This window comes from Astyanax mexicanus, chromosome 14, assembly GCF_023375975.1.
Source record: "Astyanax mexicanus isolate ESR-SI-001 chromosome 14, AstMex3_surface, whole genome shotgun sequence".
Classification (NCBI taxonomy): domain Eukaryota; kingdom Metazoa; phylum Chordata; class Actinopteri; order Characiformes; family Acestrorhamphidae; genus Astyanax; species Astyanax mexicanus.
In genome coordinates this window covers 32,308-60,000 of record NC_064421.1, presented here as the reverse complement: position 1 = coordinate 60,000, position 27,693 = coordinate 32,308, and the positions used below count along the sequence as shown (strand labels likewise).

The 27,693-nt window shown below is 47.1% G+C and overlaps 3 protein-coding genes and 1 long non-coding RNA gene across 10 annotated transcripts in view; 2 read left to right on the top strand and 2 right to left on the bottom strand.

Moving 5' to 3' along the window:
• nrde2 (NRDE-2, necessary for RNA interference, domain containing) overlaps positions 1-1,204 on the bottom strand; it is a 12,675-nt gene extending 11,471 nt beyond the window's left edge. Inside the window, exon 1 of the mRNA XM_022662089.2 lies at positions 1,066-1,204. Coding sequence (XP_022517810.2) covers positions 1,066-1,123 — 58 coding nt within the window. The 5' untranslated portion in view covers positions 1,124-1,204. The remainder of the gene's footprint in view (positions 1-1,065) is intronic.
• Positions 1,205-2,109: 905 nt separating this feature from the next.
• On the top strand, positions 2,110-7,197 carry calm1a (calmodulin 1a). Its single transcript, XM_022662090.2, has 6 exons — positions 2,110-2,540; positions 5,304-5,334; positions 5,429-5,572; positions 5,659-5,765; positions 5,958-6,093; positions 6,365-7,197. The coding sequence occupies exons 1-6, from the start codon at positions 2,415-2,417 to the stop codon at positions 6,391-6,393; spliced, it is 573 nt and encodes a 190-aa protein (XP_022517811.2). The 5' UTR covers positions 2,110-2,414; the 3' UTR covers positions 6,394-7,197.
• Positions 7,198-7,530: 333 nt separating this feature from the next.
• On the bottom strand, positions 7,531-27,658 carry ttc7b (tetratricopeptide repeat domain 7B). Of its 4 annotated transcripts, XM_049463553.1 has the most exons (21): positions 27,525-27,658; positions 24,533-24,687; positions 24,241-24,409; positions 24,025-24,158; positions 23,821-23,942; positions 22,975-23,053; positions 21,718-21,890; positions 21,429-21,492; positions 21,178-21,315; positions 20,939-21,022; positions 20,568-20,672; positions 18,250-18,367; positions 17,952-18,009; positions 17,747-17,819; positions 16,948-17,327; positions 16,538-16,635; positions 15,952-16,128; positions 10,849-10,899; positions 9,805-9,945; positions 9,455-9,657; positions 7,531-9,284 (listed from the first exon to the last, which is right to left on the bottom strand). In XM_049463553.1, exons 1-21 carry the CDS (start codon positions 27,643-27,645, stop codon positions 9,063-9,065), a joined length of 2,865 nt encoding a protein of 954 aa, XP_049319510.1. In that variant the 5' UTR covers positions 27,646-27,658; the 3' UTR covers positions 7,531-9,062. The 4 variants fall into 4 exon arrangements, with proteins under 4 accessions (XP_049319510.1, XP_049319508.1, XP_049319509.1 ...); XM_049463551.1 differs by lacking the exons at positions 10,849-10,899; positions 15,952-16,128; XM_049463552.1 differs by lacking the exons at positions 10,849-10,899; positions 15,952-16,128 and having other exon boundaries at positions 9,805-9,918.
• On the top strand, positions 11,872-14,815 carry LOC125780991 (uncharacterized). Of its 4 annotated transcripts, none has more exons than XR_007424038.1 (6): positions 11,872-11,905; positions 12,059-12,279; positions 13,135-13,222; positions 13,748-13,852; positions 14,361-14,405; positions 14,760-14,815. It is a non-coding gene; the product is annotated as an uncharacterized LOC125780991 (long non-coding RNA). The 4 variants fall into 4 exon arrangements; XR_007424036.1 differs by lacking the exon at positions 11,872-11,905 and adding an exon at positions 11,941-12,014 and having other exon boundaries at positions 12,081-12,279; XR_007424037.1 differs by lacking the exon at positions 11,872-11,905 and adding an exon at positions 11,968-12,036 and having other exon boundaries at positions 12,081-12,279.
• Positions 27,659-27,693: the final 35 nt, after the last annotated feature.

The following is a 27,693-nucleotide window of genomic DNA, read 5'->3' as shown; positions in this document are numbered from 1 at the left end:
GTAACTCCACCCATCCCCATAGGATTCAATGGCAAAACAGACAACTTTCAATCACGTTTTTTTCTAATATACTGTAATTCTACCTCCATTATTTAAATGCAGCAGCTAGTGTAACCTCTGCTTATATTGTTAAATTTTTATATCCCACAGAATTCATTTTTTAAAACGTTATTAAGCTCCATTTAAAAAAGGTGTGGTTATTGTAAAAGGGCTGGTTATGGGCGGGACCAATAACAGACCGTCATCTCCGCTCCGCTCTGCAGCCTGTGACCTCGAGGCAGCCCTCAGGGGCGGGGTTATTTAAATGAGTAGGCGGTCTCTCCACAGTCTTTCTCCCTCCTCTGGTCTCTACTGCTGACTAGTGTTTCAGGATCGCCAACATGGAAGAAGATTTTGGCTTCATTTTCATTGAATGAATGGGAAAGGCGACACGACGTCCATCTTTTTTTACAGTCTCTGATTAAACCTTACTGAGCTGTTAATACGAATACTACTCCAGTCACACCACTATACGCACACTAATATACTCACACCGTTACAAAACGCTCACACATATTCAACATATATTTACTATTTGAGATGTATTGGATTTTACAGTTACTATGCATTTAGCACTTTCTTTATGTTTTTTATAAGTTTTTTATTCTGTGATGGTGGTGTGTGTGTGTATGTGTGTGTGTGTGTGCGGTGTACAGTGTGTGTGTGTGTGTGCGCAGTGTGGTGAATATGATCTTAAACAGTGTGTTTATTTTGTGCTTTAACACAACTCATCACGTTCCTGTCACCGTGGCCATTTTATTAGAAACACCTGCTGAACTTTAGGACGGATATTCAGTGATACTGACCTGTTTAATCCCTCCCTGTAATAAACACCTACTGTACCCCATACACACTACACATACAAGCGTGTGTGTCAGTGCTGAGCGTGTGTGTGTATGTGTAGTGTATGTAGTGAGTGTGTGTGTGTGCTAGCCGTTAGCTGGTCGCTAAACTGTGGTAAATGCTCGGTTTCTATGGTAACCCGGGCCGCGCTGGGGTCACGGAACTGAGCACACCTGTACTCACCTGTTCCCTGCGCGCGCTGAGAATCCGGTGCTCCGGAAAACGCGGGAAATAACGCCATCCTGTTGCAGCTAAGCTAACCGGCTAACACACACACACACACACACACCGGCGCGCTCTGATGACGCCCCTGAAGCGCCTTTACAAACCGGAAACACAGAAAAATAAAAGTATATAATAATATATATAATAATAATAATAATAATAGTAATTATAAATACTGAACAACTTATCCATTTACACACATATTTACTATTTACAAAAAAACATTATTTATTTGTTTACTTTTAGTTCATTTGTAGTTTAATTTGGTTTATAGATTTTTGGTTTATTTAATTTATTTTTATATTAGTTTATATTTGGTTTATTTAATTATTTGTATATTTAGTTTACTTCTGGTTTATGTTAATATTATTTTATATTTAGTTTATTTATTTATTTATTTTATTTAGCTTATTTTTGGTTTATTTAATTATATTTATATTTAGTTTACCTCTGGTTTATTTAAATATTTTTTATATTTAGTTTATTTTTGGTTTATTTAGTTGCTTTATATTTAGTTTATTTTTGGTTTATTTAGTTGTTTTATAATTAGTTTATTTTTGTTTTATTATGTTATTTATATATTTTGGTTTATTTAGTTATTTATTATATTTAGTTTATTTTTAGTTTATTTTCTTATTTTTATATTTAGTTTATTTCTGGTGTTATTTGGTTTATATTGAGTTCTTCAGTCTGAAATGAGCGCCTCTGGTTGACGCATTGCAGATCTGCCTTCGCCAATCAAATGGGCGGACATGCGGAGGCTGCGCAGCAACCAATCAGACTTTCTGTTTCATGGGGAACATCCGCAGCATCGGCACGCTGTGAGCCGCCCTGGGACGTAACCTTCCGCGGAGAACTAGTGCCGTGCTGAGCAGTGTTTGGGGAGGGTTACTGTAATTATTATTTTATAATAAACATTCATTTAAAATCAGAATAGTTAATATATCTGTATAATAATATAAAATACTGTTATTAGTACTGTAAATGTACTGTGTGTTATAGTGGTGTATTAAACTGCTGTTCTTCACTGTAATTCCTACAGAAGAGAGTGTGTGTGTGTGTGTGTGTGTGTGTGTGTGTGTGTTTTGAATTGGGTGGAGCTGAAGCACGAAAGTGTGTGACAGCGCAGAGTAACACACTCAGATGTGTGTATTTCTATCTTTGTGAGAACCTGTTATTCGCTCTGCATCTAATTGTCCCGTTCCACCTTAAATGTGCAGCAGTTAGAGGGCGCCATACGGTAACTTCTGCACATTTAAGGGGGAACGGAACAATTACATTAAGAAGGCAGACTAAGTCGTAAGTACATGTACACACTGCTTTACACATACACACACACTCACACACACACACTCACACACACACACACACACACACAAGCGGGTCTGAAGAAGATCACTCAGCAGTGCAGATCACACTCCAGCTGTAGCATGGTATGTGCCCAAACACATTCTCTCTCTCTCTCTCGGTGTATTAGTGCATGTACAGCAGGTGTCATGTAACAGGTGGTGCAGGTAAAGCAGGCTCACCTGTTCAGCCCCGGCACAGGTGTACATATATACATGAGTTCAGGTGTACATATATGCAGGAGTTCAGGAGTTCAGGTGTACAGGCAGGGTCCAGCCTGTACCTGCTGCAGCTGTGCAGGGGGTCAGGTGGGCTGTCAGTCAGAGCTGCAGGTACTGAACATGAATCCCCCTGTCCAGAGTGTGCGGTGCTGATGGGAATGAGGGAGGGGTGGCTAGTGACAGCAGTGTGTCACTATCCAATCCAAGGCAACTTCCCAACACTACTGCACCTCATTACTGAAGGTTTTGCTGTGTGCAGTTCTGTCAGGGGGAGATCGGCGGGTGCTGGGGGGCCGCGGGGGCAGAAAGTGGAGAAGCTCAGTGAGGAGAGTAAAGTGAGAACAGAACCATTCAGAGCGTCTGGAGCTTCAGTCCTCAATAAGCTGACAGGTCATCGCCGTGCTGACGAACCCACCCGACCCTGACCCACCTGACCCGACTACTGTTCAGATCACTGCTCTCCACAGCCTGAGGAACCAGAACATTCAGAACTTCTCTACCAGCATAAAGAGAGAGAACCTCCCTGAGAACAACTAAGACTCAAAAACTCAAGAACTTTACTGATACAGTAAAGAGAACCTGCTGAGAGGAACCTACAGTTTCCCAAAGATCATCAGAAAGAACTAGCCCAACTTCCACACTACCGCACCTCATTATCCAATCAAGCCTAACCAGGAGTTAAAAGAGCTTCCCAAAGATCATCAGAAAGAACTGCTTAGATGAATCAAGACCAATTAGAAAAAACTAGAACCGTCCTCACAGAATAAAGGCTGGTTTATACCTGATGCACCACAAAAGCTGCAGCCGTCCACACGGCTAAAATCACGCCAAACACAGCAAAACATCAGTTCAGACGCAAACGCCAGGTGAGACACTGGTAACTTTTTAAAGAGGGACTGGGGGCAGAAATCAGGACATACAAGAACCTAAAATCTGCACAAGTGAACATAAACCTCGTAAACACGTCTACATCACCCACCTTCTCGCAACACTTGATACAGAAAGTATAAAACAGCCTTAAGAAAAGGAAATTCTTCAAAGAACATCCTAAGAGCATATAGGGAAACGCTGAGTGGAACCTCTATAAGAGAGAGGAAATGTAGATGCTGGGTTTTACTGGTATGTTTGAGCAGAGCTGAGGTGATGTTCTGTCCTGCAGGACCAGGACTAATGACCCCCTGGTCTGGGGCATCCAGGTGAGGCTTCTCATCACAGCAGGGGGTCGAGTGCCAGACAGAATCACAGGAGCGTTCTGGGCCGTAACCGTATCCCGCCGCTGACAGACAGGATTATGGTGAAGAACACAATACAAATCCGTCACACCGAGCTGAGATCCTCCGCTGAACTGAGGGGTTATTCTTCATCTGGACACGCGATCCAGCAGATCTCACACCGGCTCAGCCGTCTACAGTCTGGATTTACTGACCACTCTACCTCACACCACCGATGCTAAAGCCTGTGTGCAGAAGGAGAAAGATGGTGTCCAAACGTCCGTTTGTCCACCCGGAGCAGGAGTCCCTGACCCTGGCCATGGTGTACGAGCTCCTGGACCAGCAGCAGTTCTTCTACACGGAGTTGATGGAGCAGCAGGAGAGGAACTACAGGTCGTTCCTGCAGATGCTGGTGGACTGCACCACCAGCCGGGTGGACGGGGTGGTGAAGGAACTGCAGGATGTGAAGCTCGCCCTGCAGGACGTCCGGAAGATGGCCGGACAGAACGCCAAGAGAGCCGACAGTTTGGCTGAGGGTCTGGTGATGATCCGAGGGGCTCTGGATGCTCTGACCCCCAAAAGCCCTGCCAAGGTGGAGGTGAAGCCCAGGAAAGTAGTGGGGAAGGTGGAGGTCCGAACAGAGGTAAAGAAGGCAGATACGTGGCAGAACGAACCGAAGGCGAAGCAGCTGGTGGCGAATCTGACAGACCTTCAGCTGGATAATATTCAGGTGCTGCTGGAGCTCAGAGAGCAAAACTCTGGCGTTTTATTACAGAAGCATCTTCTGCTTACTGACAAAACCAGCAAGACCTGTACTTACGCTATCTTCAGTTATCTGAGATTAATATGGAATCATTTTAGGATGTTTTCAGATGTTTTAACATGTTTTGAGATGATAATGGTTCTGTTCTGGTTCTGTTCTGGTTCTGTGAGCACAGGTGAGAAATTCTGTTCCAGCTGGTAAAAATTGCTGGTTGTTGGTAAAGTTAACGAACCATCGATCAACCAATCAGCTCCTCAGATAGACTTTTTACCAGATCAGATGGAACCATTATTATAATTCCATCTCAGAAATATTAACACCCTCCCCTCTCCCCGCCCCTGTCTCTCTCTCCCCGCTCCTGTCTCTCTCTCCCCGCTCCTGTCTCCCTTTCCCTGCCTCTGTCTCCCTCTCCCCGCCCCTGTCTCTATCTCTCCCCGCCCCCTCTCCCCGCCCCTGTCTCTCCCTGCCCCTGTCTCTCTCTCTCCCCGCCCCCTCTCTCTCTCTCCCCGCCCCCTCTCTCTCTCTCCCCGCCCCCTCTGTCTCTCTCCCCGCCCGTCTGTCTCTCTCCCCGCCACCTCTCTCTCTCTCCTCGCCCCTGTCTCTCTTTCTCCCCGCCCCGTCTCCCTCTCCCCGCCCCCTGTCTCCCTCTAACAGGCTGATGCACTTACAGAAGAGCAGATCGCAGGTAAAAACACACACACTGTCTGAGCAAGGGTGCTGTTTTCCTCACTCTGTGCTTGTATATAATGTGTGTGTGTGATGTGTGTGTGTGTGTTTAGAGTTTAAGGAGGCGTTCTCGCTGTTTGATAAAGACGGTGACGGGACGATCACCACTAAAGAACTCGGGACAGTGATGAGGTCACTGGGACAAAACCCCACAGAGGCGGAGCTTCAGGACATGATTAACGAGGTGGACGCAGACGGTGAGACACACACACACACACACTATACACACTCACACCGTTTAGTTTGGAGTGTGTTGTAAATGTGTGTTCTCTCTCCTCCTCAGGAAACGGAACCATCGACTTCCCAGAGTTTCTGACCATGATGGCCAGAAAAATGAAGGATACGGACAGTGAAGAGGAAATCCGAGAAGCTTTCAGAGTATTCGACAAAGTACCTATACTCACTACGCTCACTCTAACAGACTGTAATACAGTACAGGAAGCGTAGGGGGCGCTCTATAATGCTCTATAATGTTCATATGATCCACACGCTCATTCTGACAGACTGTAATACACTACAGGAAGCGTAGGGGTGCTCTGTAATGCTCTATAATGCTGTATAATGTTCTGTGGTTGGTGTTAGGATGGGAACGGTTATATCAGTGCTGCTGAACTCCGGCACGTTATGACGAATCTGGGCGAGAAGCTGACGGATGAGGAAGTGGACGAGATGATCAGGGAAGCTGATATCGATGGAGACGGACAGGTTAACTATGAAGGTGAGAGATGGTCAGCTGATCACAAGTGCACTGCATCATCATCCAATCAGCAGCAATATCAGTGTTATTAATGATTAAATTAAATCAATATTAGTTTTTCTAAGTGAAATTAATTTTTTTTTTAAAGTAGACGATGTTCAGATGCATTTATTGAGTCCTGCTCTAGCGCCCTCTAGTGCTCTTCAGCATATTGATGCATGATGTATTTCAGTGTTTTCTCTCTGGAGTATCAGTTTGATCTCTCTGACTCCGCCCTCTTTCTGTGTTACAGAGTTCGTACAGATGATGACGGCGAAATGAAGCTCCTCCTTACCGAACGATAATCGGTCCGATGTTTTACGTCTTACCTCCGAAAACTCGTTTACTCATTAATCTGTCCCTAAATCCAGAAAAACGACTGGAAGTGGAAAATCTAAACAGTTTGTTTATATAATGGAAACAAACCGATTCATGTTTTGGTCCTTGGCTCTGTATAAAAAACTGAAGCTCTGGAACCGCCCCGGTTCTGTGGGAGGAGCCCTCAGGTCAGACTGCTCGTCCTTTACCTCTTTCTGTTCTTCATTAATGCAGTTCCAGCAGGAGGCAGAGCAGAGGTCCATTCTGAACTGTTGAGGGGAGGGGTTGGGGGTGTGGTCTCTATAGAGGGTTAGAGTGAAGAGGTGGGGTGGGCGGGGTTTGCTTTAAAACATTTTTAAGAAAATCATACTTTATGATACTAAATTGTTTAGCTGTTAAAATTTGCTTTCTAGTGTGCCTGGAGGGTGGGTGCGTGGTCGAGGGGCGGGGTTTCAGATCCTGACCTTTGACCTTGTCTGTTGAGGACTGAATCTCATATGGTTCCCTGCTCCCTACAAAGTGCACAGTGGAGATCTGGACACGGCGGCTCTTTAAACTGATCCAGACATCTAAAACAATGTCAGCCAATCAAAATTCACACAGTTATGAGCTTTTGCATATTAATGAGCAATGCTAAGTTCCGGTACCGGTTCTCCGTTCTGTTCTCTCTGCGGTTTTGTACCGGTGATTCTGAGAGAGAGGAGAACCGGCGGGTTCTGTTCACACCAGTCTGAGTTTCACTTTTCCAATAAAAGATCATAAACTTTACCAACGGCTCCGTCCCATTCCCTACTGTTCCCTAAACCCTACACTCACTTACACTATACACACTACACACTATACACACACTTTACAATATGCACTACAAACACTACACTCACTCTATAAACACACACACACACACACACACTCTACACACAGTACATTCACACACACTATACACACACTCCCACACACTATACACTACAGCGTGTATGTAGAGTGAGTGTCCATAATTCCAAGTGTAGATTTTTTCACAACGTCGCCTGGCAACCAGTGTGTGGTGTGAGGTTGGGGTTTATTCTAGGAGCTGATTGACTGATTAAGATGTAAACACAGGGAAATCTTTAATAATTATTTATTAATTATTTACGTTAAAATAAAAATCAGGTTTAAGAAAAATGTGTTTATTATGATTTTTGTGAATTCAGCTCCAGATCAGCCATCAAACACCAGCTGAACAAACAAACAAACAAACAAACACACAATCTACGGATCTGTAAATAATAATAATAATAATAATAATATTTGACCTCTGGATGAAAAATAAAAGTATTAATCTTTGAACAGATTGTTTTTTGGCATTTACTTCATTATATTTCAATATATTTATAACCATTTTTCCATTTACATACAATAATATCAACATTAAACAGATACAGGAAGGGGCGGAGCCACATCACTATCCGTACAGTGATTGGGTTAAGTGTATAACAACAATCCAAAGAGCAGCAAAATGTAACAGAAAATTACTAAATAAAAGTCTCACAGATGGCCTCAGAATTACACAGTAAGAGACAGATTAACACACCCCCAAACCCCGCCCCCACACTCGCATAAACATCTAACAGGCAGTCCTTATATGGTCACGTTTTAAACCTCGGGGCACTGCGAATTAAACACTGCAGGTGTGTGTTTTTGTGTATCAGGTGTGTGTGTGTGTGTGTATTGGGGGTATACAGGGACTTCATACAGGTGGGCGGAGCTATTGGAATGCAGTGGCACTATACTCTTATTTACATTAGTTTGGGGTTGGGTTTAAAGCGGTAGTTTATCAGAACTGGTGGGGGATGAGCTCTCACTGCCTGTTAGCAACATTAGCATCGTAGCTCCAGTGCTAACAGCTCTCACTGCCACCAAACAGTAGTTAATGAGGGAACTGATGATGTGTGTGTCAGAGCGTGCAGAGCACGATGGTGTGTAGTGTGTGTGTGTGTGTGGTGTGGGCGGCATCAGAGTTTGCGGGGGATAACTGTGTGTGCGGTGTGTGCGGTATCAGAGTGTGCGGGAGATGACTGTGCGTGTGCGGTATCAGAGCGTGCGGGGGATGACGGTGTGTGTGTGCGGTATCAGAGCGTGCGGGGGATGGCGGTGTGTGTGCGGTATCAGAGCGTGCGGGGGATGACGGTGTGAGTGTGTGTGGTGTGTGCAGTATCAGAGCGTGTGGGGGATGGTGGTGTGTGCAGTATCAGAGCGTGCGGGGGATGACTGTGTGTGTGGTGTGTGCGGTATCAGAGCGTGCGGAGGATGAAGGTGTATGGTGTGTGCGGTATCAGAGCGTGTGGAGGATGACTGTGTGCGTGTGGTGTGTGCAGTATCAGAGCGTGCGGGGGATGAAGGTGTGTGGTGTGTGCGGTATCAGAGCGTGCTGGGGATGATGGTGTGTGTGCGGTATCAGTGTGCGTGGGGTGAAGGTGTGTGTGGTGTGTGCGGTATCAGAGCGTGCGGGGGATGACGGTGTGTGGTGCGTGCGGTATCAGAGCATGCGGGGGATGCCGGTGTGTGTGCGGTATCAGTGTGCATGGGGTGACGGTGTGTGTGGTATGTGCGGTATCAGAGCGTGCGGGGGATGACTGTGTGTGGCGTGTGCGGTATCAGAGCGTGCGGGGGATGACGGTGAAGGGCAGGACGGGGCTGCTGGCCTCGAGCTCCAGCGCGGTGAGGAAGCACTCGGTGGCGGCGGCGTGGTTCCCCTGCGCCTGCAGAACCTCCCCCAGACTGTTCCACACAGAGTGCGCCGTGGAGCTGACCTGCACCGCATCCCTCAGAACCTTCTCCGCCAAACTGTACCTCTGCAGCTGATGCAGGATCAGACCCTGAGAGAGAGAGAGAGAAAGTTAATACTCGACCAAAGACAAACCAAAAGCATTTTACTGACATCCCCACTAGATGGTGCTGTTTACTCTCTCATTTATCCAGTGATGGAGAATGCAGGACAGAAATGTGTGTGTGTGTGATTGTGTGTGTGTGTGTGTGTGTATCTCACCATTCTCTGCATGCTCTTGACGTGTGTTGGGCTGATGGACAGCGCCTCCTCGTACCAACGCTTCGCCTCCTCAGTATTTCCCCTCAGTTCAGCCACCTGTCCCTTCATAAACAGCACGTTGTGGGACAGCGGGAACAAGCTCGCCGCCTCCTGAGTGCAGGCCAGCGCCTCGGCCGGCTTCAGCATCCCGATATACACCTCCGCTACACACACACACACACACACACACGATATAACATATGTAATTATAATATAATATAATAATAATATAATATATTACAGTACTAATATAGTACTAGACTGTATTCAACTGTGTAACAGTGTGTGTGTGTGTGTTTGTGTGTGTGTACCTGCATGTAGCCAAATCTGAGCGAGGGTCATCCAGGGGTGTAGAGGTCCTTGTTTGGGGGCGGAGCTCTGCAGGGAAGAGGCAACCTCTGACAGTGCCTGCTCCACCCGTGATGCTGCAATGGAGGTAGCATGAACAGAACCTACAGAACGAACACACACACACCACACACACCACACACACACACACACACAGTTTAATATAATAGTCAGTATCGCACTTTACAGTCAGTGAGAGGAGCTCACACACTAAAGTTCTCTTTCAGTGGTGGAGAATGCGGGACGGTAATCAACTCGTCTGGACCCGGATTCACCAACTCACCACTCAACAATCACACCACACCTCTGAGTGCAGCCGTGCTCTCCTAACTGTTTACATAATACAGTGATTATCCAGATCTGTGTTACACGTCCAAAAGTATCCGGACGGGTTTACACAGCTTATACTCACACAGGACACACACTGCTCTACAGACACACTAATGATCATTCAGCTGCAGCTCTGTGTCCTTCAGCTCACTTACATAAACACACACACGTGCACGCACACACACATACACACACACTCACTCTCCCTGTAGGCTGAATGGGTGGGGCTTAACTGTTGTCAGCTGTCTACAAAACTGCAGAATTACAAAAACAGTTTGTGGAGTTTATTTCACTCATTCTGTCACTCACAAACTCTATTTCCCAAGATGCACCACACAGAGCTGAAGGGGCAGAGAGCATAATCATGGCAGCCCATGCCGGGGGGAGGAGCTTCAAAGCAGGAGTAAAAGCAAAAGCTAGCGAACGCTCTTAAAGAGACGGTACTCCTCATACCGACCCCAATAAACCTGTAGCGGGTTCAGCAGGACGCCGTCTTTTTAAGAGCCTGCAAGAAAACACACTGTGTGGAGGGGGTGCAACGTGTGTGTGTGTGTGTGTGTGTTTATGCATGTGTGGTTGTGTGTATGTGTGTATGTATGTGTGCGAGTGTGTGTGTGTGCATATAAACACAGTGTGGGTTAGGGGTAAAAGGCAGAGCAGAGAGCAGAGCTACTTACAAACCCCAAAAAAGGAATCAAAACCATGAAAGTAATCATCTGGAGCGTTTCCTTCGAAATCAAAACAACATAAAAAAACAAGAGATTAATCAAAAACAAAAATTAAAGAAAGAAACAACAGAAATGAAACAGAGGCCAGTTTCCACAGAACAGAATTTACAGTTTATACAGGTAAACTCTATACTCTAAAACTCTACAACTCTAAACAATTGTAGAGGCGTAGAGGAATAGAGATGTAGACGAATAGAGGTTTAGGAGAGTAGAGCTGTAGGAGAGTAGAGGTGTAGAGGAATAGAGTAGTAGAGGAATAGAGGTGTAGATGAATAGAGGTGTAGGAGAGTAGAGCTGTAGGAGAGTAGAGCTGTAGGAGAGTAGAGCTGTAGAGGAATAGAGTAGTAGAGGAATAGAGGTGTAGGAGAGTAGAGTACTAGCCTTCACCCACCTAGTGACAAGGCGGAATCCTAATAAATGGGTGAGGCTCTACAGGTAGTTGGCGAGATTGACCAGCAGGCTAATGGGCACACTGATAAGGTATTTAACCTTGAACATGCCCACAAGAGACAGACTGTGACGCGTGACACGTCGCCTTCCCGTGTAAACAACTTCCATGAAAAACAATTTTTTTACAACTCGCCAAAGAAACAAATCTGCTGTGATGTGACTGGCTGGTCTCCCCCTCAAACAAGCCCCCAGTATTAATGAACATTAAAAAAACATATTTGTGTAATTTTAGCTCATTTATTTTATGCACTAAAATGAAACTTATTTTGTTAGTTTTTTTCCTAAAACTGTTTTAAAATGACGGGCATTAAGCAACAGCAATTGCCTGCATTCCAATGCCAACTTAAACACTCAGAGTTAAATTAGAAGAATACACAGAGCAAAAATGTAACCCTCTGAACTCTGAAGCTGCACAAGATTAGATTTGATGGTTGGAAGGTTGAAGGGGAGGGATCGAAAGGTTAGAGGTGACGGATTGTGGGATCGGAAGGTCAGAGGGGAGGGATCGGAAGGTTAGAGGTGAGGGATCGGAAGGTTAGAGGGGAGGGATCGGAAGGTTAGCGGGGAGGGATCGGAAGGTCAGAAGTGAGGGATCGGAAGGTCAGAGGGGAGACTCGGGAGGTTAGAGGGGAGGGATCGGAAGGTCAGAGGGGAGGGATCGGAAGGTCAGAGGGGAGGGATCGGAAGGTCAGAGGGGAGGGATCGGAAGGTTAGAGGGGAGGGATCGGAAGGTTAGAGGGGAGGGATCGGAAGGTCAGAGGGGAGGGATCGGAAGGTTAGAGATGACAGATTGGAGATTGGAGAAAGGGAAGGGAAGGGATTAAAAGGTTAGAGGGGACGGATTGTGGGATCGGAAGGTTAGGAGGGAGAGATTGGAAGGTTAGAGGTAAGAGATCAGAAGGTTAGAGGGGAGGGATCGGAAGATTAGAGGTAAGAGTTTGGAAGGTTGGAGGGGAGAGATCGGAAGGTTAGAGGTGAGGGATCGGAAGGTTAGAGGTGAGGGATCGGAAGGTTAGAGGTGAGGGATCGGAAGGTTAGAGGTGAGGGATCGGAAGGTTAGAGGTGAGGGATCGGAAGGTTAGAGGTGAGGGATCAGAAGGTTAGAGAGGGAGGGATCTGAAGATTAGAGGTGAGGGATCAGAAGGTTAGAGAGGGAGGGATCGGAAGGTCAGAGGGGAGGGATCGGAAGGTTACAGAGGGAGGGATCAGAAGGTTAGAGGGGAGGGACCGCAAGGTTAGAAGGGAGGGATCGCAAGGTTAGAAGGGAGGGATCGCAAGGTTAGAGGGAAGGGATCGGAAGGTTAGAGGTGAGAGATCGGAAGGTTAGAGGGGAGAGATTGGAAGGTCAGAGGGGAAGGATCGGAAGGTTAGAGGGAAGGGATCGCAAGGTTAGAGGGGAGGGACCGCAAGGTTAGAAGGGAGGGATCGCAAGATTAGAGGGCAGGGATCGGAAGGTTGGAGGGGAGGGATCGGAAGGTTAGAGGGGAGGGATTGCAAGGTTAGAGGGGAGGGATCGGAAGGTCAAAGGGGAGGGATCGGAAGGTTAGAGGGGAGGGATCGGAAGGTTAGAGGGGAGGGATCGGAAGGTTAGAGGGGAGGGATCGGAAGGTCAGAGGGGAGGGATCGGAAGGTTAGAGATGACAGATTGGAGATTGGAGAAAGGGAAGGGAAGGGATTAAAAGGTTAGAGGGGACGGATTGTGGGATCGGAAGGTTAGGAGGGAGAGATTGGAAGGTTAGAGGTAAGAGATCAGAAGGTTAGAGGGGAGGGATCGGAAAATTAGAGGTGAGGGATCGGAAGGTTAGAGGTAAGAGTTTGGAAGGTTGGAGGGGAGAGATCGGAAGGTTAGAGGTGAGGGATCGGAAGGTTAGAGGTGAGGGATCAGAAGGTTAGAGAGGGAGGGATCTGAAGATTAGAGGTGAGGGATCAGAAGGTTAGAGAGGGAGGGATCGGAAGGTCAGAGGGGAGGGATCGGAAGGTTAGAGAGGGAGGGATCGGAAGGTTAGAGGGGAGGGATCGCAAGGTTAGAGGGAAGGGATCGCAAGGTTAGAGGGAAGGGATCGGAAGATTAGAGGGGAGGGATCGGAAGGTTAGAGGGGAGGGATCGGAAGGTTAGAGGGGAGGGATCGGAAGGTTAGAGATGACAGATTGGAGATTGGAGAAAGGGAAGGGAAGGGATTAAAAGGTTAGAGGGGACGGATTGTGGGATCGGAAGGTTAGGAGGGAGAGATTGGAAGGTTAGAGGTAAGAGATCAGAAGGTTAGAGGGGAGGGATCGGAAGATTAGAGGTGAGGGATCGGAAGGTTAGAGGTAAGAGTTTGGAAGGTTGGAGGGGAGAGATCGGAAGGTTAGAGGTGAGGGATCGGAAGGTTAGAGGTGAGGGATCGGAAGGTTAGAGGTGAGGGATCGGAAGGTTAGAGGTGAGGGATCAGAAGGTTAGAGAGGGAGGGATCTGAAGATTAGAGGTGAGGGATCAGAAGGTTAGAGAGGGAGGGATCGGAAGGTTAGAGAGGGAGGGATCGGAAGGTTAGAGGGGAGGGATCGGAAGGTTAGAGGGGAGGGACTGCAAGGTTAGAAGGGAGGGATCGCAAGGTTAGAGGGAAGGGATCGGAAGGTTAGAGGTGAGAGATCGGAAGGTTGGAGGGGAGGGATCGGAAGGTTAGAGGGGAGGGATCGCAAGGTTAGAGGGGAGGGATCGCAAGGTTAGAGGGAAGGGATCGCAAGGTTAGAGGGAAGGGATCGCAAGGTTAGAGGGGAGGGATGGCAAGGTTAGAGGGAAGGGATCGCAAGGTTAGAGGGGAGGGATCGGAAGGTTAGATGGAAGGGATCGCAAGGTTAGAGGGGAGGGATCGGAAGGTTAGAGGGGAGGGATCCCAAGGTTAGAGGGGAGGGATCGGAAGGTTAGAGGGAAGGGATCGCAAGGTTAGAGGGGATGGATCGCAAGGTTAGATGGAAGGGATCTGAAGATTAGAGGTGAGGGATCAGAAGGTTAGAGAGGGAGGGATCGGAAGGTCAGAGGGGAGGGATCGGAAGGTTAGAGAGGGAGGGATCGGAAGGTTAGAGGGGAGGGATCGCAAGGTTAGAGGGAAGGGATCGCAAGGTTAGAGGGAAGGGATCGCAAGGTTAGAGGGAAGGGATCGGAAGGTTAGAGGGGAGGGATCGGAAGGTTAGAGGGGAGGGATCGGAAGGTTAGAGGGGAGGGATCGGAAGGTTAGAGGTAAGAGTTTGGAAGGTTGGAGGGGAGAGATCGGAAGGTTAGAGGTGAGGGATCGGAAGGTTAGAGGTGAGGGATCGGAAGGTTAGAGGTGAGGGATCGGAAGGTTAGAGGTGAGGGATCAGAAGGTTAGAGAGGGAGGGATCTGAAGATTAGAGGTGAGGGATCAGAAGGTTAGAGAGGGAGGGATCGGAAGGTTAGAGAGGGAGGGATCGGAAGGTTAGAGGGGAGGGATCGGAAGGTTAGAGGGGAGGGACTGCAAGGTTAGAAGGGAGGGATCGCAAGGTTAGAGGGAAGGGATCGGAAGGTTAGAGGTGAGAGATCGGAAGGTTGGAGGGGAGGGATCGGAAGGTTAGAGGGGAGGGATCGCAAGGTTAGAGGGGAGGGATCGCAAGGTTAGAGGGGAGGGATCGCAAGGTTAGAGGGGAGGGATCGCAAGGTTAGAGGGAAGGGATCGCAAGGTTAGAGGGAAGGGATCGCAAGGTTAGAGGGGAGGGATGGCAAGGTTAGAGGGAAGGGATCGCAAGGTTAGAGGGGAGGGATCGGAAGGTTAGATGGAAGGGATCGCAAGGTTAGAGGGGAGGGATCGGAAGGTTAGAGGGGAGGGATCCCAAGGTTAGAGGGGAGGGATCGGAAGGTTAGAGGGAAGGGATCGCAAGGTTAGAGGGGATGGATCGCAAGGTTAGATGGAAGGGATCGCAAGGTTAGAGGGAAGGGATCGCAAGGTTAGGGGGGAGGGATCGGAAGGTTAGGGGGAAGGGATCGCAAGGTTAGAGGGGAGGGATCGCAAGGTTAGATGGAAGGGATCGCAAGGTTAGAGGGGAGGGATCGGAAGGTTGGAGGGGAGGGATCGGAAGGTTAGAGGGGAGGGATTGGAAGGTTAGAGGGGAGGGATTGCAAGGTTAGAGGGGAGGGATCGGAAGGTTAGAGTGAAGGGATCGCAAGGTTAGAGGGGAGGGATCGGAAGGTTAGATGGAAGGGATGGCAAGGTTAGAGGGGAGGGATCGGAAGGTTGGAGGGGAGGGATCGAAGGTTAGAGGGGAGGGATCGGAAGGTTAGAGGGGAGGGATCGGAAGGTTAGAGGGGAGGGATCGGAAGGTTAGAGGTAAGAGATCTGGAGGTTAGATTTAAGGGTTGGAAGGTTAGAGGGGAGGGATAAGAAGGTTAGAGGTGAAGGATCTGAAGGTTAGATTTAAGGGTTGGAAGGTTAGTGGGGAGGGATAAGAAGGTTAGAGGTGAAGGATCTGAAGGTTAGATTTAAGGGTTGGAAGGTTAGAGGGGAGGGTTCGGAAGGTTAGAGGTGAAGGATCTGAAGGTTAGATTTAAGGGTTGGAAGGTTAGTGGTGAGGGACTGCACACACACACACACAGGGTGCAGAGTGCGTTACTGGCAGCGGAGGACCGCCGGCGAGGGAAGTGGTCACAGAAAGCATGGCCAACCGGTCTGAACACTGCAGGGTCACTCCTGGGCGGAGGAGGAGGAGGGGCAGTATAGAGGGTTGGGAGAGGAAATAGTGGAGATGAGGCGGGCTCTGACCCCACGAAAGAGGAAGAGGAAACAGATGCTAAAAATATAAACAAAAACAAACAGGAATAACTCAACACACTAGACAAAAATAAAGGTAGATAAAAAAAGGAACACAAAGAACAACAAACAAAAACGTAAAGAAAGTAATTCTAAGTAACCAAAATATCAGGGAATCACTGAGAACTGCAGAATCAAGAACTCCACTCTTCAGGCTCCACCCACTAATGTGTTACTTCATAGTTACTGCTGTGGAGCTGGACAAACTCTACAGAGCACTGATCACCATTTATTCATTTTGTAATTATTAATAAATGTAGATATTGTGATATACACTGTGGAGGCGGAGCTACAACTTACATCTGTGAAACACACATACACTCACTAACAATGTAATAATAATTGTAATAATGATGTGTAAGGTGTGTGTGTGTGTGTGAGAACCGTACCAGTCTCTGGGTCACTGAAATCCGGCAGGGTCATTGTGTTCAGCTGCCTGCGGTCAGCGATGGCTCTATCCAACAGACTGCTGCCCCGCCCTGAATCACTACACACACACACAAACACACACACACACACACACACACACACACACACACACACACACAGTATTTAATACAATAAACTATACAAAAACACAACATACCTAACTGTTATTTATTTATATTGACCTGCATTAAAAGTAAATGTTCCACTTGCTCTGCTGTCCTCTCTGTTTCCATGTAGAGAATCAGTAGGAGCTTTGCTGCCCCCTGATGTACCGGACCTACTGTTCCTGCATCACCTATTCTATTAATTCCTTATATTTCTATTTTTGTTTGTGTGTTTGTGTGTGTGTGTTTGTGTGGGTTATACAGACCTAGGGTTGGTGAGGTTGTAGCAGGACTTCCAGATCTGCAGCATGTGTTTACAGGTCAGCAGAGCTTCCTCAGGCCCGCGGCACAGCGTCTCCAACTTCACCTTAGTGAACAGCAGCCTACACACACACACACACACACACACATTATTATCTGTCCCAATCATACTACACCTAATCCTAAACCTGATCGGGATAAAATTCTGAACCAATTTATGGTGCATACATGACTCAGGGTATTCACTGAGGGCCATCTCGATGATGTTAAGGGCGTCGTGGTAGTGTTTCTGGGCGGAGAGCAGTAGTGCGAGAAGGTGCAGAGAGTGAACATCATCCCCCTGTAATTGCAGAGCCTGTCGCACGTATCCCAGTGCCTCCGGGATCTACACACACACACACACACACACACACACACACACACACACTATTTTATTATGCAAAAAGTCTACCCCTATAAACACAAAAACATCCACCTGTTTTCTGTAAAGTTTGGCGTCAAGAATTATTTACTTCTATTAGCTGTTAGGCCCCTCCCTTGCCGTGATGTCACAATAAGAAAAGCACCAGTTGATGACAAGCTGCATGACCAGGATTTGAACCAGCAATCTCCTGATCATAGTGGCAGCACCCCCTATATCTCAGAGGAAAGCGCCGGATCTCCAGCTCATACATCAGCTAATAGATGCCCGTACCAATCAGCATCACAATGGAAGAGCGCAATGCATTGTGGGAACATTACACACAGTTATTGTTACCCCCTTTATTTCTCTTTAACACACACCCTCACAAACACAGGTATTACCTGGCGGGACACAGCTAATTGCAGTGCAAGATAGAACGCAGCCAGGTGATCAGTAGGAGAGAGAGACTGTGCCCTGAAAGAGAGAGAGAGAGAGAGAGAGAGAGGGTCAGTGTTCAGTGAAAATGTAATATTCATTATTAATAATTAAAATAATAATAATAATAATAATAATAATAATAATAATAATAATATTAGTAAGAAGAACCTCTGAAACGCCCCCAGAGCTTTCCTCTGATACTCCTCCTGCACCCCCCTCAGAGAGGCTGCAACACACACACACACACACACCAATCCCATCTCTGTAAAAACGCTCACAATCATTAATTCTTGGTAATTAAATAAACAGGTTAATTAGTAAAACTATCAGACGTCACTCCACACTGTTCCTGCGTGCTGCATGCATGTGTGTGTGTGTGTATACTGTGTGCGTGTGTGTACTGTGTGTGTGTGTGTGTGTGTGTGTGTGTGTGTGTGTGTACTGTGTGTGTGTGTGTGTGTCTCACCGTCTGTGGCCTTCAGGCTGTAGACGAGTCCGATGGCGAGGAAACCTTTTGCTCGAAACTCTGAAGCTTTATCTTCCATTTCCACCACCATCTTCCCAAACTGCTCACCCTCCTCCAGCTACACACACACACACACACACACACACAGTACACACACACACACACACACACAGTACACACACACACACACACAGTACACACACACACACACACACAGTACACACACACACACACACACACACACAGTACACACACACACACACACACACACACAGTACACACACACACACACACAGTACACACACACACACACACACAGTACACACACACACACACACACACACAGTACACACACACACACACACACACACAGTACACACACACACACACACACACAGTACACACACACACACACACACACAGTACACACACACACACACACAGTACACACACACACACACACACAGTACACACACACACACACACACACACACAGTATACACACACACACACACACACACAGTACACACACACACACACACAGTACACACACACACACACACACAGTACACACACACACACACACACACAGTACACACACACACACACACACACACACAGTACACACACACACACACACACACAGTACACACACACACACACACAGTACACACACACACACACACACAGTACACACACACACACACACACACACACAGTACACACACACACACACACACACACACACACACACACACACACACACACAGTATACACACACACACACACAGTATACACACACACACACACACACACAGTACACACACACACACACACACACACACACAGTACACACACACACACACACACAGTACACACACACACACACACACACACACAGTACACACACACACACACACACAGTACACACACACACACACACACACACACACAGTACACACACACACACACACACAGTACACACACACACACACACACGTACACACACAGTATACACACACACAGTACACACACACAGTATACACACACACACACACAGTACACACACACACACACACAGTATACACACACACACACAGTATACACACACACACACACACACACACACACACAGTATACACACACACACACACAGTATACACACACACACACAAACACAGTATACACACACACACACACAAACACAGTATACACACACACACAGTATACACACACACACACAGTATACACACACACACACACACACACAGTATACACACACACACACACACACACACAGTATACACACACACACACACAAACACAGTATACACACACACACACACACACAGTATACACACACACACACACACACACAGTATACACACACACACACACACACAGTATACACACACACACACAAACACAGTATACACACACACACACACAAACACAGTATACACACACACACACACACACAGTATACACACACACACACACACACACAGTATACACACACACACACACACACACACAGTATACACACACACACACACAGTATACACACACACACACAAACACAGTATACACACACACACACACACACAGTATACACACACACACACACACACAGTATACACACACACACACACAGTATACACACACACACACAAACACAGTATACACACACACACACACAAACACAGTATACACACACACACAGTATACACACACACACACAGTATACACACACACACACACACACACAGTATACACACACACACACACACAGTATACACACACACACACAAACACAGTATACACACACACACACACACACACAGTATACACACACACACAGTATACACACACACAGTATACACACACAGTACACACACACACACACACACACACACACAGTATACACACACACACACACACACACACAGTACACACACACACACACACACACACACACACACAGTATACACACACACACAGTATACACACACACAGTATACACACACACAGTATACACACACAGTATACACACACACAGTATACACACACACAGTACACACACACACAGTATACACACACACACACACACACAGTACACACACAAAATCTTAAAAGTCCTTAAAAATGTTCCACCTCAAAACCAAATATGTTTAAAAATGATACTACACTGCTACCTGACTAATGGGCGGAGCTCAACGGCTGTAAGCTGAATAAATTAATGGGTGGGGCTAAACCGCTGAATGGGTGGGGCTAAAGTGCAGAGTGGGTGGGGCTAATCCTGGTGTGGGGGCACTTACCCAGTGCAGGTTCCCGATGCACAGCTTCACAGCCAGCAGGGGGAGGGTGGGGTCATCAGGCTTCAGCCGAATACACTCCTTCAGCACCTTTACCGCACGCGCAGACTGCACACACACACACACTATGTAGTAAACAGCTGGTGTTTGAAGCTACTCACACAGCCTGCACTTCAGATACAACGTGGCCAAGTGCAGAATGAAATGTACAGGTAAAAGACAGTATTATTCCAATTTATTATACAGTTATTTAAACACCACGCTGATCCCCAGCTCAGCATCACTGCAGCCAATAACACAATGAGGGGGCAGGGCTAAATATAACACAGTATTCAGTATTTATGCCAGCAAATACTGAATACCAGTATGCTCACCTTTCCTGCAGCCATCAGAGAGAGAGCCAGCTGATACCACAGGTGGAATTCCTCAAACGCAAACTTCATCGCCCTCTCCAGACACTGCTCACACACACACACACACATACACACACACACACACACAAACACACTGTGTACAGTGAATGCCTGATACTGTAACAGGTTATGGGACTAAAGTTTTAATAAATAAATAAATAAATATAGAATCTGAGGTGGTCAAGGAGGCGGAGTCTGACCTCAGAGAGCATCTCGTATTGGCCGCGGCGGCCGAGAGCGATGGTCAGCAAGTCGTAAACCACGGACGCACTTTGGAGGCTGATCACTCGGTCCGCACTGTGCTCCGGGATACGGCTCAGAACCGCATCCCGGTTAGCCTGAATTAATGAGAGTTAATGAGATATAATCCTAAAATAAATTAAAACATCTAAAACTGCTCTAAAATTAAACAATCATAAGATTTATAAACAGTTTATAACTTATAACTCACCATGGATTCACTGATCAATAACAACAACAGAGCCTCCTCTGTGTTCTCCTGCGGACAGAACAGACTAAGGAGAGAGAAAAAAGAAAGGTTCAGTATGCAGTGCAGCCTCAGTTGTAACTCTTGATTCAGTCTGCGTGTGTGTGTGTGTGTGTGTGTGTGTGTGTGTGTTATTTTTACATCTTCTGCTGCTGCCTCGATTCTCCTGTTGCTAAACCACTTAGGAGAGGCAGTCTGCAATGTGTGTGTGTGCGCGTGTGATTTGTGAATGTGTGTGTGTGTGTTTGTGTACTTTTCTCCAGAGTAGACTCGTGGGCGGCGGCTGAGGGCGTAGTCTCTGCTGGAGCTGGTGGGACAGTGAGGATCATCCAGAGGAGACTGAGGAGGCGGATCCTCCAGTGGACTCCAGTAACTCTGCTCACACATCCCCCTCAACAGGATCTCCGCCAGCTGCCTCGCGATGGTCTACACACACACACACACACACACATACGTTAAATATACAACCATACTTCATAACTGGAATTAAAAACATTTATTTACACAGATTTACACAGACGTGCCCAATATTTCTGGTAAAGTCTCGGGCAGATGATTAAGACTACAGATTCTAAACAGACACTGTAAAAAAGTTCCCCTGCTGAACTGAAAAAAGCTTTCTCTTGTTGCTGCTGGATAGTGTACCTTCTGGTGAAAGACCGCTCACTGCTACACACGCCTCTCCCACACACTCAGACATGTTTTCCAGTAGACAGACTTTACGAGGGAGACAATCGTTGGACTGAGGGAAGCAGGACGGTCGCTGGTTGCAGTATTTAGGCCACCATCACTTTGGTTTGCAGTGGCATCTTAAACAAGAAACCTGTACTGTTACAGACTTAAACTGTATTATCTTCAGTAATCAATCTCTGTTTGGTATCCGACAACGTTCAGGTTTGAGTTTGGAGGTCTTTGACCTGGACTGAAGAGTTCGCACTGTAAACTGCTGGAGTGATTAATGATCTGAGTAGCATCATCTCATTCAGTGAGAGTCTGTCCCCCCTAGTAGTGATAGGAGAAACACTAACAGTGATCTCAGTAATCTGTGCAGAACATCCTGCAGATACATGTGTTGCTGCCTCTCATGCAGAACTTCCAACTTATTCCAGTTCCAACATTTTTCAGCTGGATGATGTTCACCCACACACAGCAAGGGTTTCCCATAAACGTCTCCACCAGATTGCAGCACTTCCTCGTCCTGCAGATCTCCACATTTATCACCAATCCAGCATTTATGGAGCAGCTGGGACTCAGCTCCAGCTTCAACCTACGAGTGTAGAGCTACAGGATCTACAGGCCCAGCTGTAGCAACATCTGTGGGTAAATGTGCTGCAGGATCCATACAGAACCTGTAGAACCTCCAAACCCAACCCCCTCAATCTCATCTTATGTCCAGCATAGAGGAACCAACAGGGAACTCATCCAGTTATACAAACACATCATATATATATGATCATTATAAGTCATAAGTAATCAGAGCTCAATCAAGTTAAAATGATGGGGGTCTCACCATGCGGAGGTTCTGAGTGGTTCTTGTCTCGATGGCGCGGAGGATCTCTCTGAAGCGTCCGACTCCACGGGTCAGATTACTGCAAAAACACAGGCAGCTGTATAAATACTGAGCGTTCACTATAATACACTACACCTACAACAGCGCCACCTACTGCCCTATCCTACACTCAGTCTCTCTACACTGCTCAGCCAAACCCACACAGGAACTTAACAAACTAAAGTTTATACTTCTGCACCGAGCCTACACCGCTCCTCCCCACACATATAAATACAAGTAATGTGACGTGGGCAGCAGCCGTGATTGGTCCGTTGAGCCTTGTGTTCCTTCCCACACATTCTTGCCAGATTCCCAGGTTCCACTGCAGAGCAACGCAGAGTCGCAGCCACACTAACAGAGTATAAAAAAGCACGGCAGCGTAGGGCGCTCGCACAGCCTGTACAGCATCTGTAGCACATTCACTATCAACTCTTACACAACACTGGCACTCGATGCAGAAGTTTAAATCAGCATTAAGAGTGTGTGTGTGTGTGTGTGTGTGTGTGAGTGTGCGAGTGTGTGTGTGTGTGTGTGTGTGTGGAGATGAGCACTATTGGAAAGCTATCTAACTGTAAGCAGCTCTACACTACACGAGAGAAAGAGAGAGACAGAGAGAAAGACAGTAATACATACTACTGATCATCATACAACCGTCGGCTTTGTGTGCAGAAAAGAAAAATGAAAATTTACATTAAACCAACACACAGACACACAGAGACACACACACACAGGTACACAGGCGCGCGCACACACACACACACACAGGTACACAGGCGCGCACACGCACACACGCACACACACAGGTACCCGTTTTTGAAGTGTATGACATGAGCCCTCTGCAGGCCGGTCTCCAGAAAGTACCCGAGCTCCTGCTCCTGGCTGACCGGGCCGGGTTTGGGGCTGCGGTTCTGCAGGCCAGCGCTGAGAGCCTGCGGGGGGACAGGGTGTAATTAATCAGCGATTAATTAGAAACTGATCAATAAAGCTGATTTATCTCTGATCAGTTCGTACCTTCTCCACCTCCTGCAGGTAGAGCAGAGCGATGTCTCCGGATTTCTCATAGCAGGTGAGGATCTCCTGATCACGGTCCGCGGGACGTCCTGACAGAGACGGGGACGCAGCCGGGAGCTTTTCCAGACAGAGACCTGCATCACCATTATCACCACCATTATCACCACCATTATCACCACCATCACCATGATTTGTGTGTGTGTGTGTGTTACTGACCCTTGGTAGCGTAGGCCTCAGCGATCATGGAGAGGCGGTAGACCGGAGCTCCGACGAGCTGCATGTCGTCCAGATTAACCCGGCTGTACTGAAGCAGCGCCTCTCGGTGATCCCCCTCCACATAACTCAACTTCCCCATCAGCAACGTCGCCTCCTGCAGGAACTCCGGCTGTACACACACACACACACACACCGCTTTACAATCCATTTAATCAATCTACACCACTGCTACACCCAGAATCCAGGTGTATCCAGGTGAATCCAGGTGAATCCTGGTGAACTCCAGACTCACCTTTAGGTTTCCTCTCTCCAGCGCCGCCGTCAGGTGTTTCCTCACCTCGGCCAGGCGTGGGCGCTGCCCGCGGGCACTGGTACCCTGCTTAATGGGGTTCTCCTTCAGGTACTGCTGCAGCTTTGCCTCCCCCAGTAACAGCTCACTCAGGTCATCTACACACACACGCACAAGAGTGAGATGGCAGCATTAAGAGTGAGACGTCAGCAGTGAGAGTGAGGCAGCAGCAGTGAGAGTGAGGCAGCAGCAGTAAGAGTGAGACGGCAGCAGTAAGAGTGAGAAAGCAGTAAGAGTGAGATGGAAGCAGTAAGAGTGAGACGGAAGCAGTAAGAGTAAGACGGCAGCAGTAAGAGTGAGACGGCAGCAGTAAGAGTGAGACAGAAGCAGTCAGAGTGATACAGCAGCAGTAAGAGTGAGCGGCAGCAGTACGCAGTAAGAGTGAGCGGCAGCAGTAAGCAGTAAGAGTGAGCGGCAGCAGTAAGCAGTAAGAGTGAGACGGCAGCAGTCAGAGTGATACAGCAGCAGTAAGAGTGAGCGGCAGCAGTACGCAGTAAGAGTGAGCGGCAGCAGTAAGCAGTAAGAGTGAGCGGCAGCAGTAAGCAGTAAGAGTGAGACTGCAGCAGTAAGAGTGATACGGCAGCAGTAAGAGTGAGACGGCAGCAGTAAGAGTGAGACGGCAGCAGTAAGAGTAAGATTGATACGGCAGCAGTAAGAGTGATACTGCAGCAGTAAGAGTGAGACAGCAGCAGTAAGCAGTAAGAGTAAGACGGCAGCAGTAAGAGTGATACGACAGCAGTAAGAGTAAGAAAGCAGCAGTAAGAGTGATACGGCAGCAGTAAGTGTGATACGGAAGCAGTAAGCAGTAAGAGTGAGACGGCAGCAGTAAGAGTGAGACAGGCAGCAGTAAGAGTGAGACGGCAGCAGTAAGAGTGAGAAAGCAGTAAAAGTGAGAAGGCAGCAATAATAGTGAGACGGCAGCAGTAAGAGTGAGACGGCAGCAATAAGAGTGATACGGCAGCAGTAAGAGTGAGATAGCAGCAGTAACAGTGAGAAAGCAGTAAGAGTGAGAAAGCAGTAAGAGTGAGAAAGCAGTAAGAGTGAGACGGCAGCAGTAAGAGTGAGATGGCAGCAGTAAGCAGTTAGAGTGAGATGGCAGCAGTAAGCAGTTAGAGTGAGACGGCAGCAGTAAGAGTGAGATGGCAGCAGTAAGAGTGAGATGGCAGCAGTAAGAGTGAGATGGCAGCAGTAAGAGTGAGAAAGCAGTAAGAGTGAGATGGCAGCAGTAAGAGTGAGACGGCAGCAGTAAGAGTGAGAAAGCAGTAAGAGTGAGATGGCAGCAGAAAGAGTGGGGCAGCAGCAGTAAGAGTGAGATGGCAGCAGTAAGAGTGAGAAAGCAGTAAGAGTGAGATGGCAGCAGAAAGAGTGAGACGGCAGCAGTAAGAGTGAGATGGCAGCAGTAAGAGTGAGAAAGCAGTAAGAGTGAGATGGCAGCAGAAAGAGTGAGGCAGCAGCAGTAAGAGTGAGATGGCAGCAGTAAGAGTGAGGCGGCAGCAGTAAGAGTGAGATGGCAGCAGTAAGAGTGAGGCAGCAGCAGTAAGAGTGAGATGGCAGCAGAAAGAGTGAGGCAGCAGCAGTAAGAGTGAGATGGCAGCAGAAAGAGTGAGACGGCAGCAGTAAGAGTGAGGCGGCAGCAGTAAGAGTGAGACGGCAGCAGTAAGAGTGAGGCGGCAGCAGTAAGAGTGAGGCAGCAGCAGTAAGAGTGAGGCAGCAGCAGTAAGAGTGAGGCGGCAGCAGTAAGAGTGAGACGGCGGCAGTAAGAGTGAGACGGCAGCAGTAAGAGTGAGATGGCAGCAGTAAGAGTGAGATGGCAGCAGTAAGAGTGAGGCGGCGGCAGTAAGAGTGAGAAGACTGATGTTTCACACACTGTTACTGTAACTAAGACCCCACATCTGGTTCAGAGGCTGATTTCTGCTGGTCTAATATAGAGTTTTCCTCTTTTCACTGACCAGGTTTATTTTGACGAAAATAATCTGATATATTTATGAAATGATCTGAGAGCTGCTCCTGTATTAACAGTGTTTGTTTGTGCAGTGCTCTGTTCTATTGTTTAACTGTTTAAAACACGGTAAATAAAGAGTTAATAGAGTATAAACTCCAGCACGCGCTCTTTAATCTCATTACTGACCGCATTACAACACACAGCTGGATCACACCAGAAACTACCTTTTATTAACATATATCACAGTTACAGCAGCACTGCTTCTTTACAAACAACACAAACAAACCAAAAATACAGATCCTCATTATTAATTTTATTATTAATAATAATAATAATAATAATAATAATAATAATAATAATAATAATAATAATAATAATAGGATTAACAACCTTGACACTGTAAACACTGTAAATACTGCAAATATAAACCCAATTTACTCAGTTTTGACTCTGCGGCGATTCCGAGTTTAATATAACATAAAAACTCAGTTCAGGATTAAAGTACAGGAGTTATAAAGAGAGAAAAAATATATAAAAATAAACATATTTATAAATGAGGAAGTGCAGCTATAGGTAGCTAAGCTAACTACTCTCTTAACTGCAGTACTTTATTAAATAAACACATGAAACATTAATATTAAAGTTCTACGCTGAAGGGCCAGTATATAATTCATATCATTATGTATAAACACTATATTATTAGAGTTAGGATATATTATTACTGTGTTTTGTTCGGTGTATTTAGCTAGCTCCTGTCTGTTAGCTGTGTCTGTTCTAACTGTCAGTTCCACCTTAAATGTTGTAGCAGTACAGCAGTGCGCATGCGCGCCAGAGCGTAACTTCAGCACTGCTACACTATTTAAGGAGGAACTGACAGTTAGGAAATCAGCCCTGTCACAGCTCTTACTGTACACAGGAGACACAATTTCCTCGTGTATAAACCCCGTAACTCAGTAACTCTGAGTTTAATCGTGTATAAACCCCGTATCTCACCGTTCTGCAGTGGTTTAGCGGCGAGCTGCTTCACCAGCTCCGGGATCTTCTCCCACTGGTTCTCCCCGCGGCAGCGCTCAATCTCCCCCTCCAGCCGCGAACCCGACCTCCGGGCCGTCATATCACCGATAGTATTCACTAGTATTCACTAGTATTCACTAGTATTCAC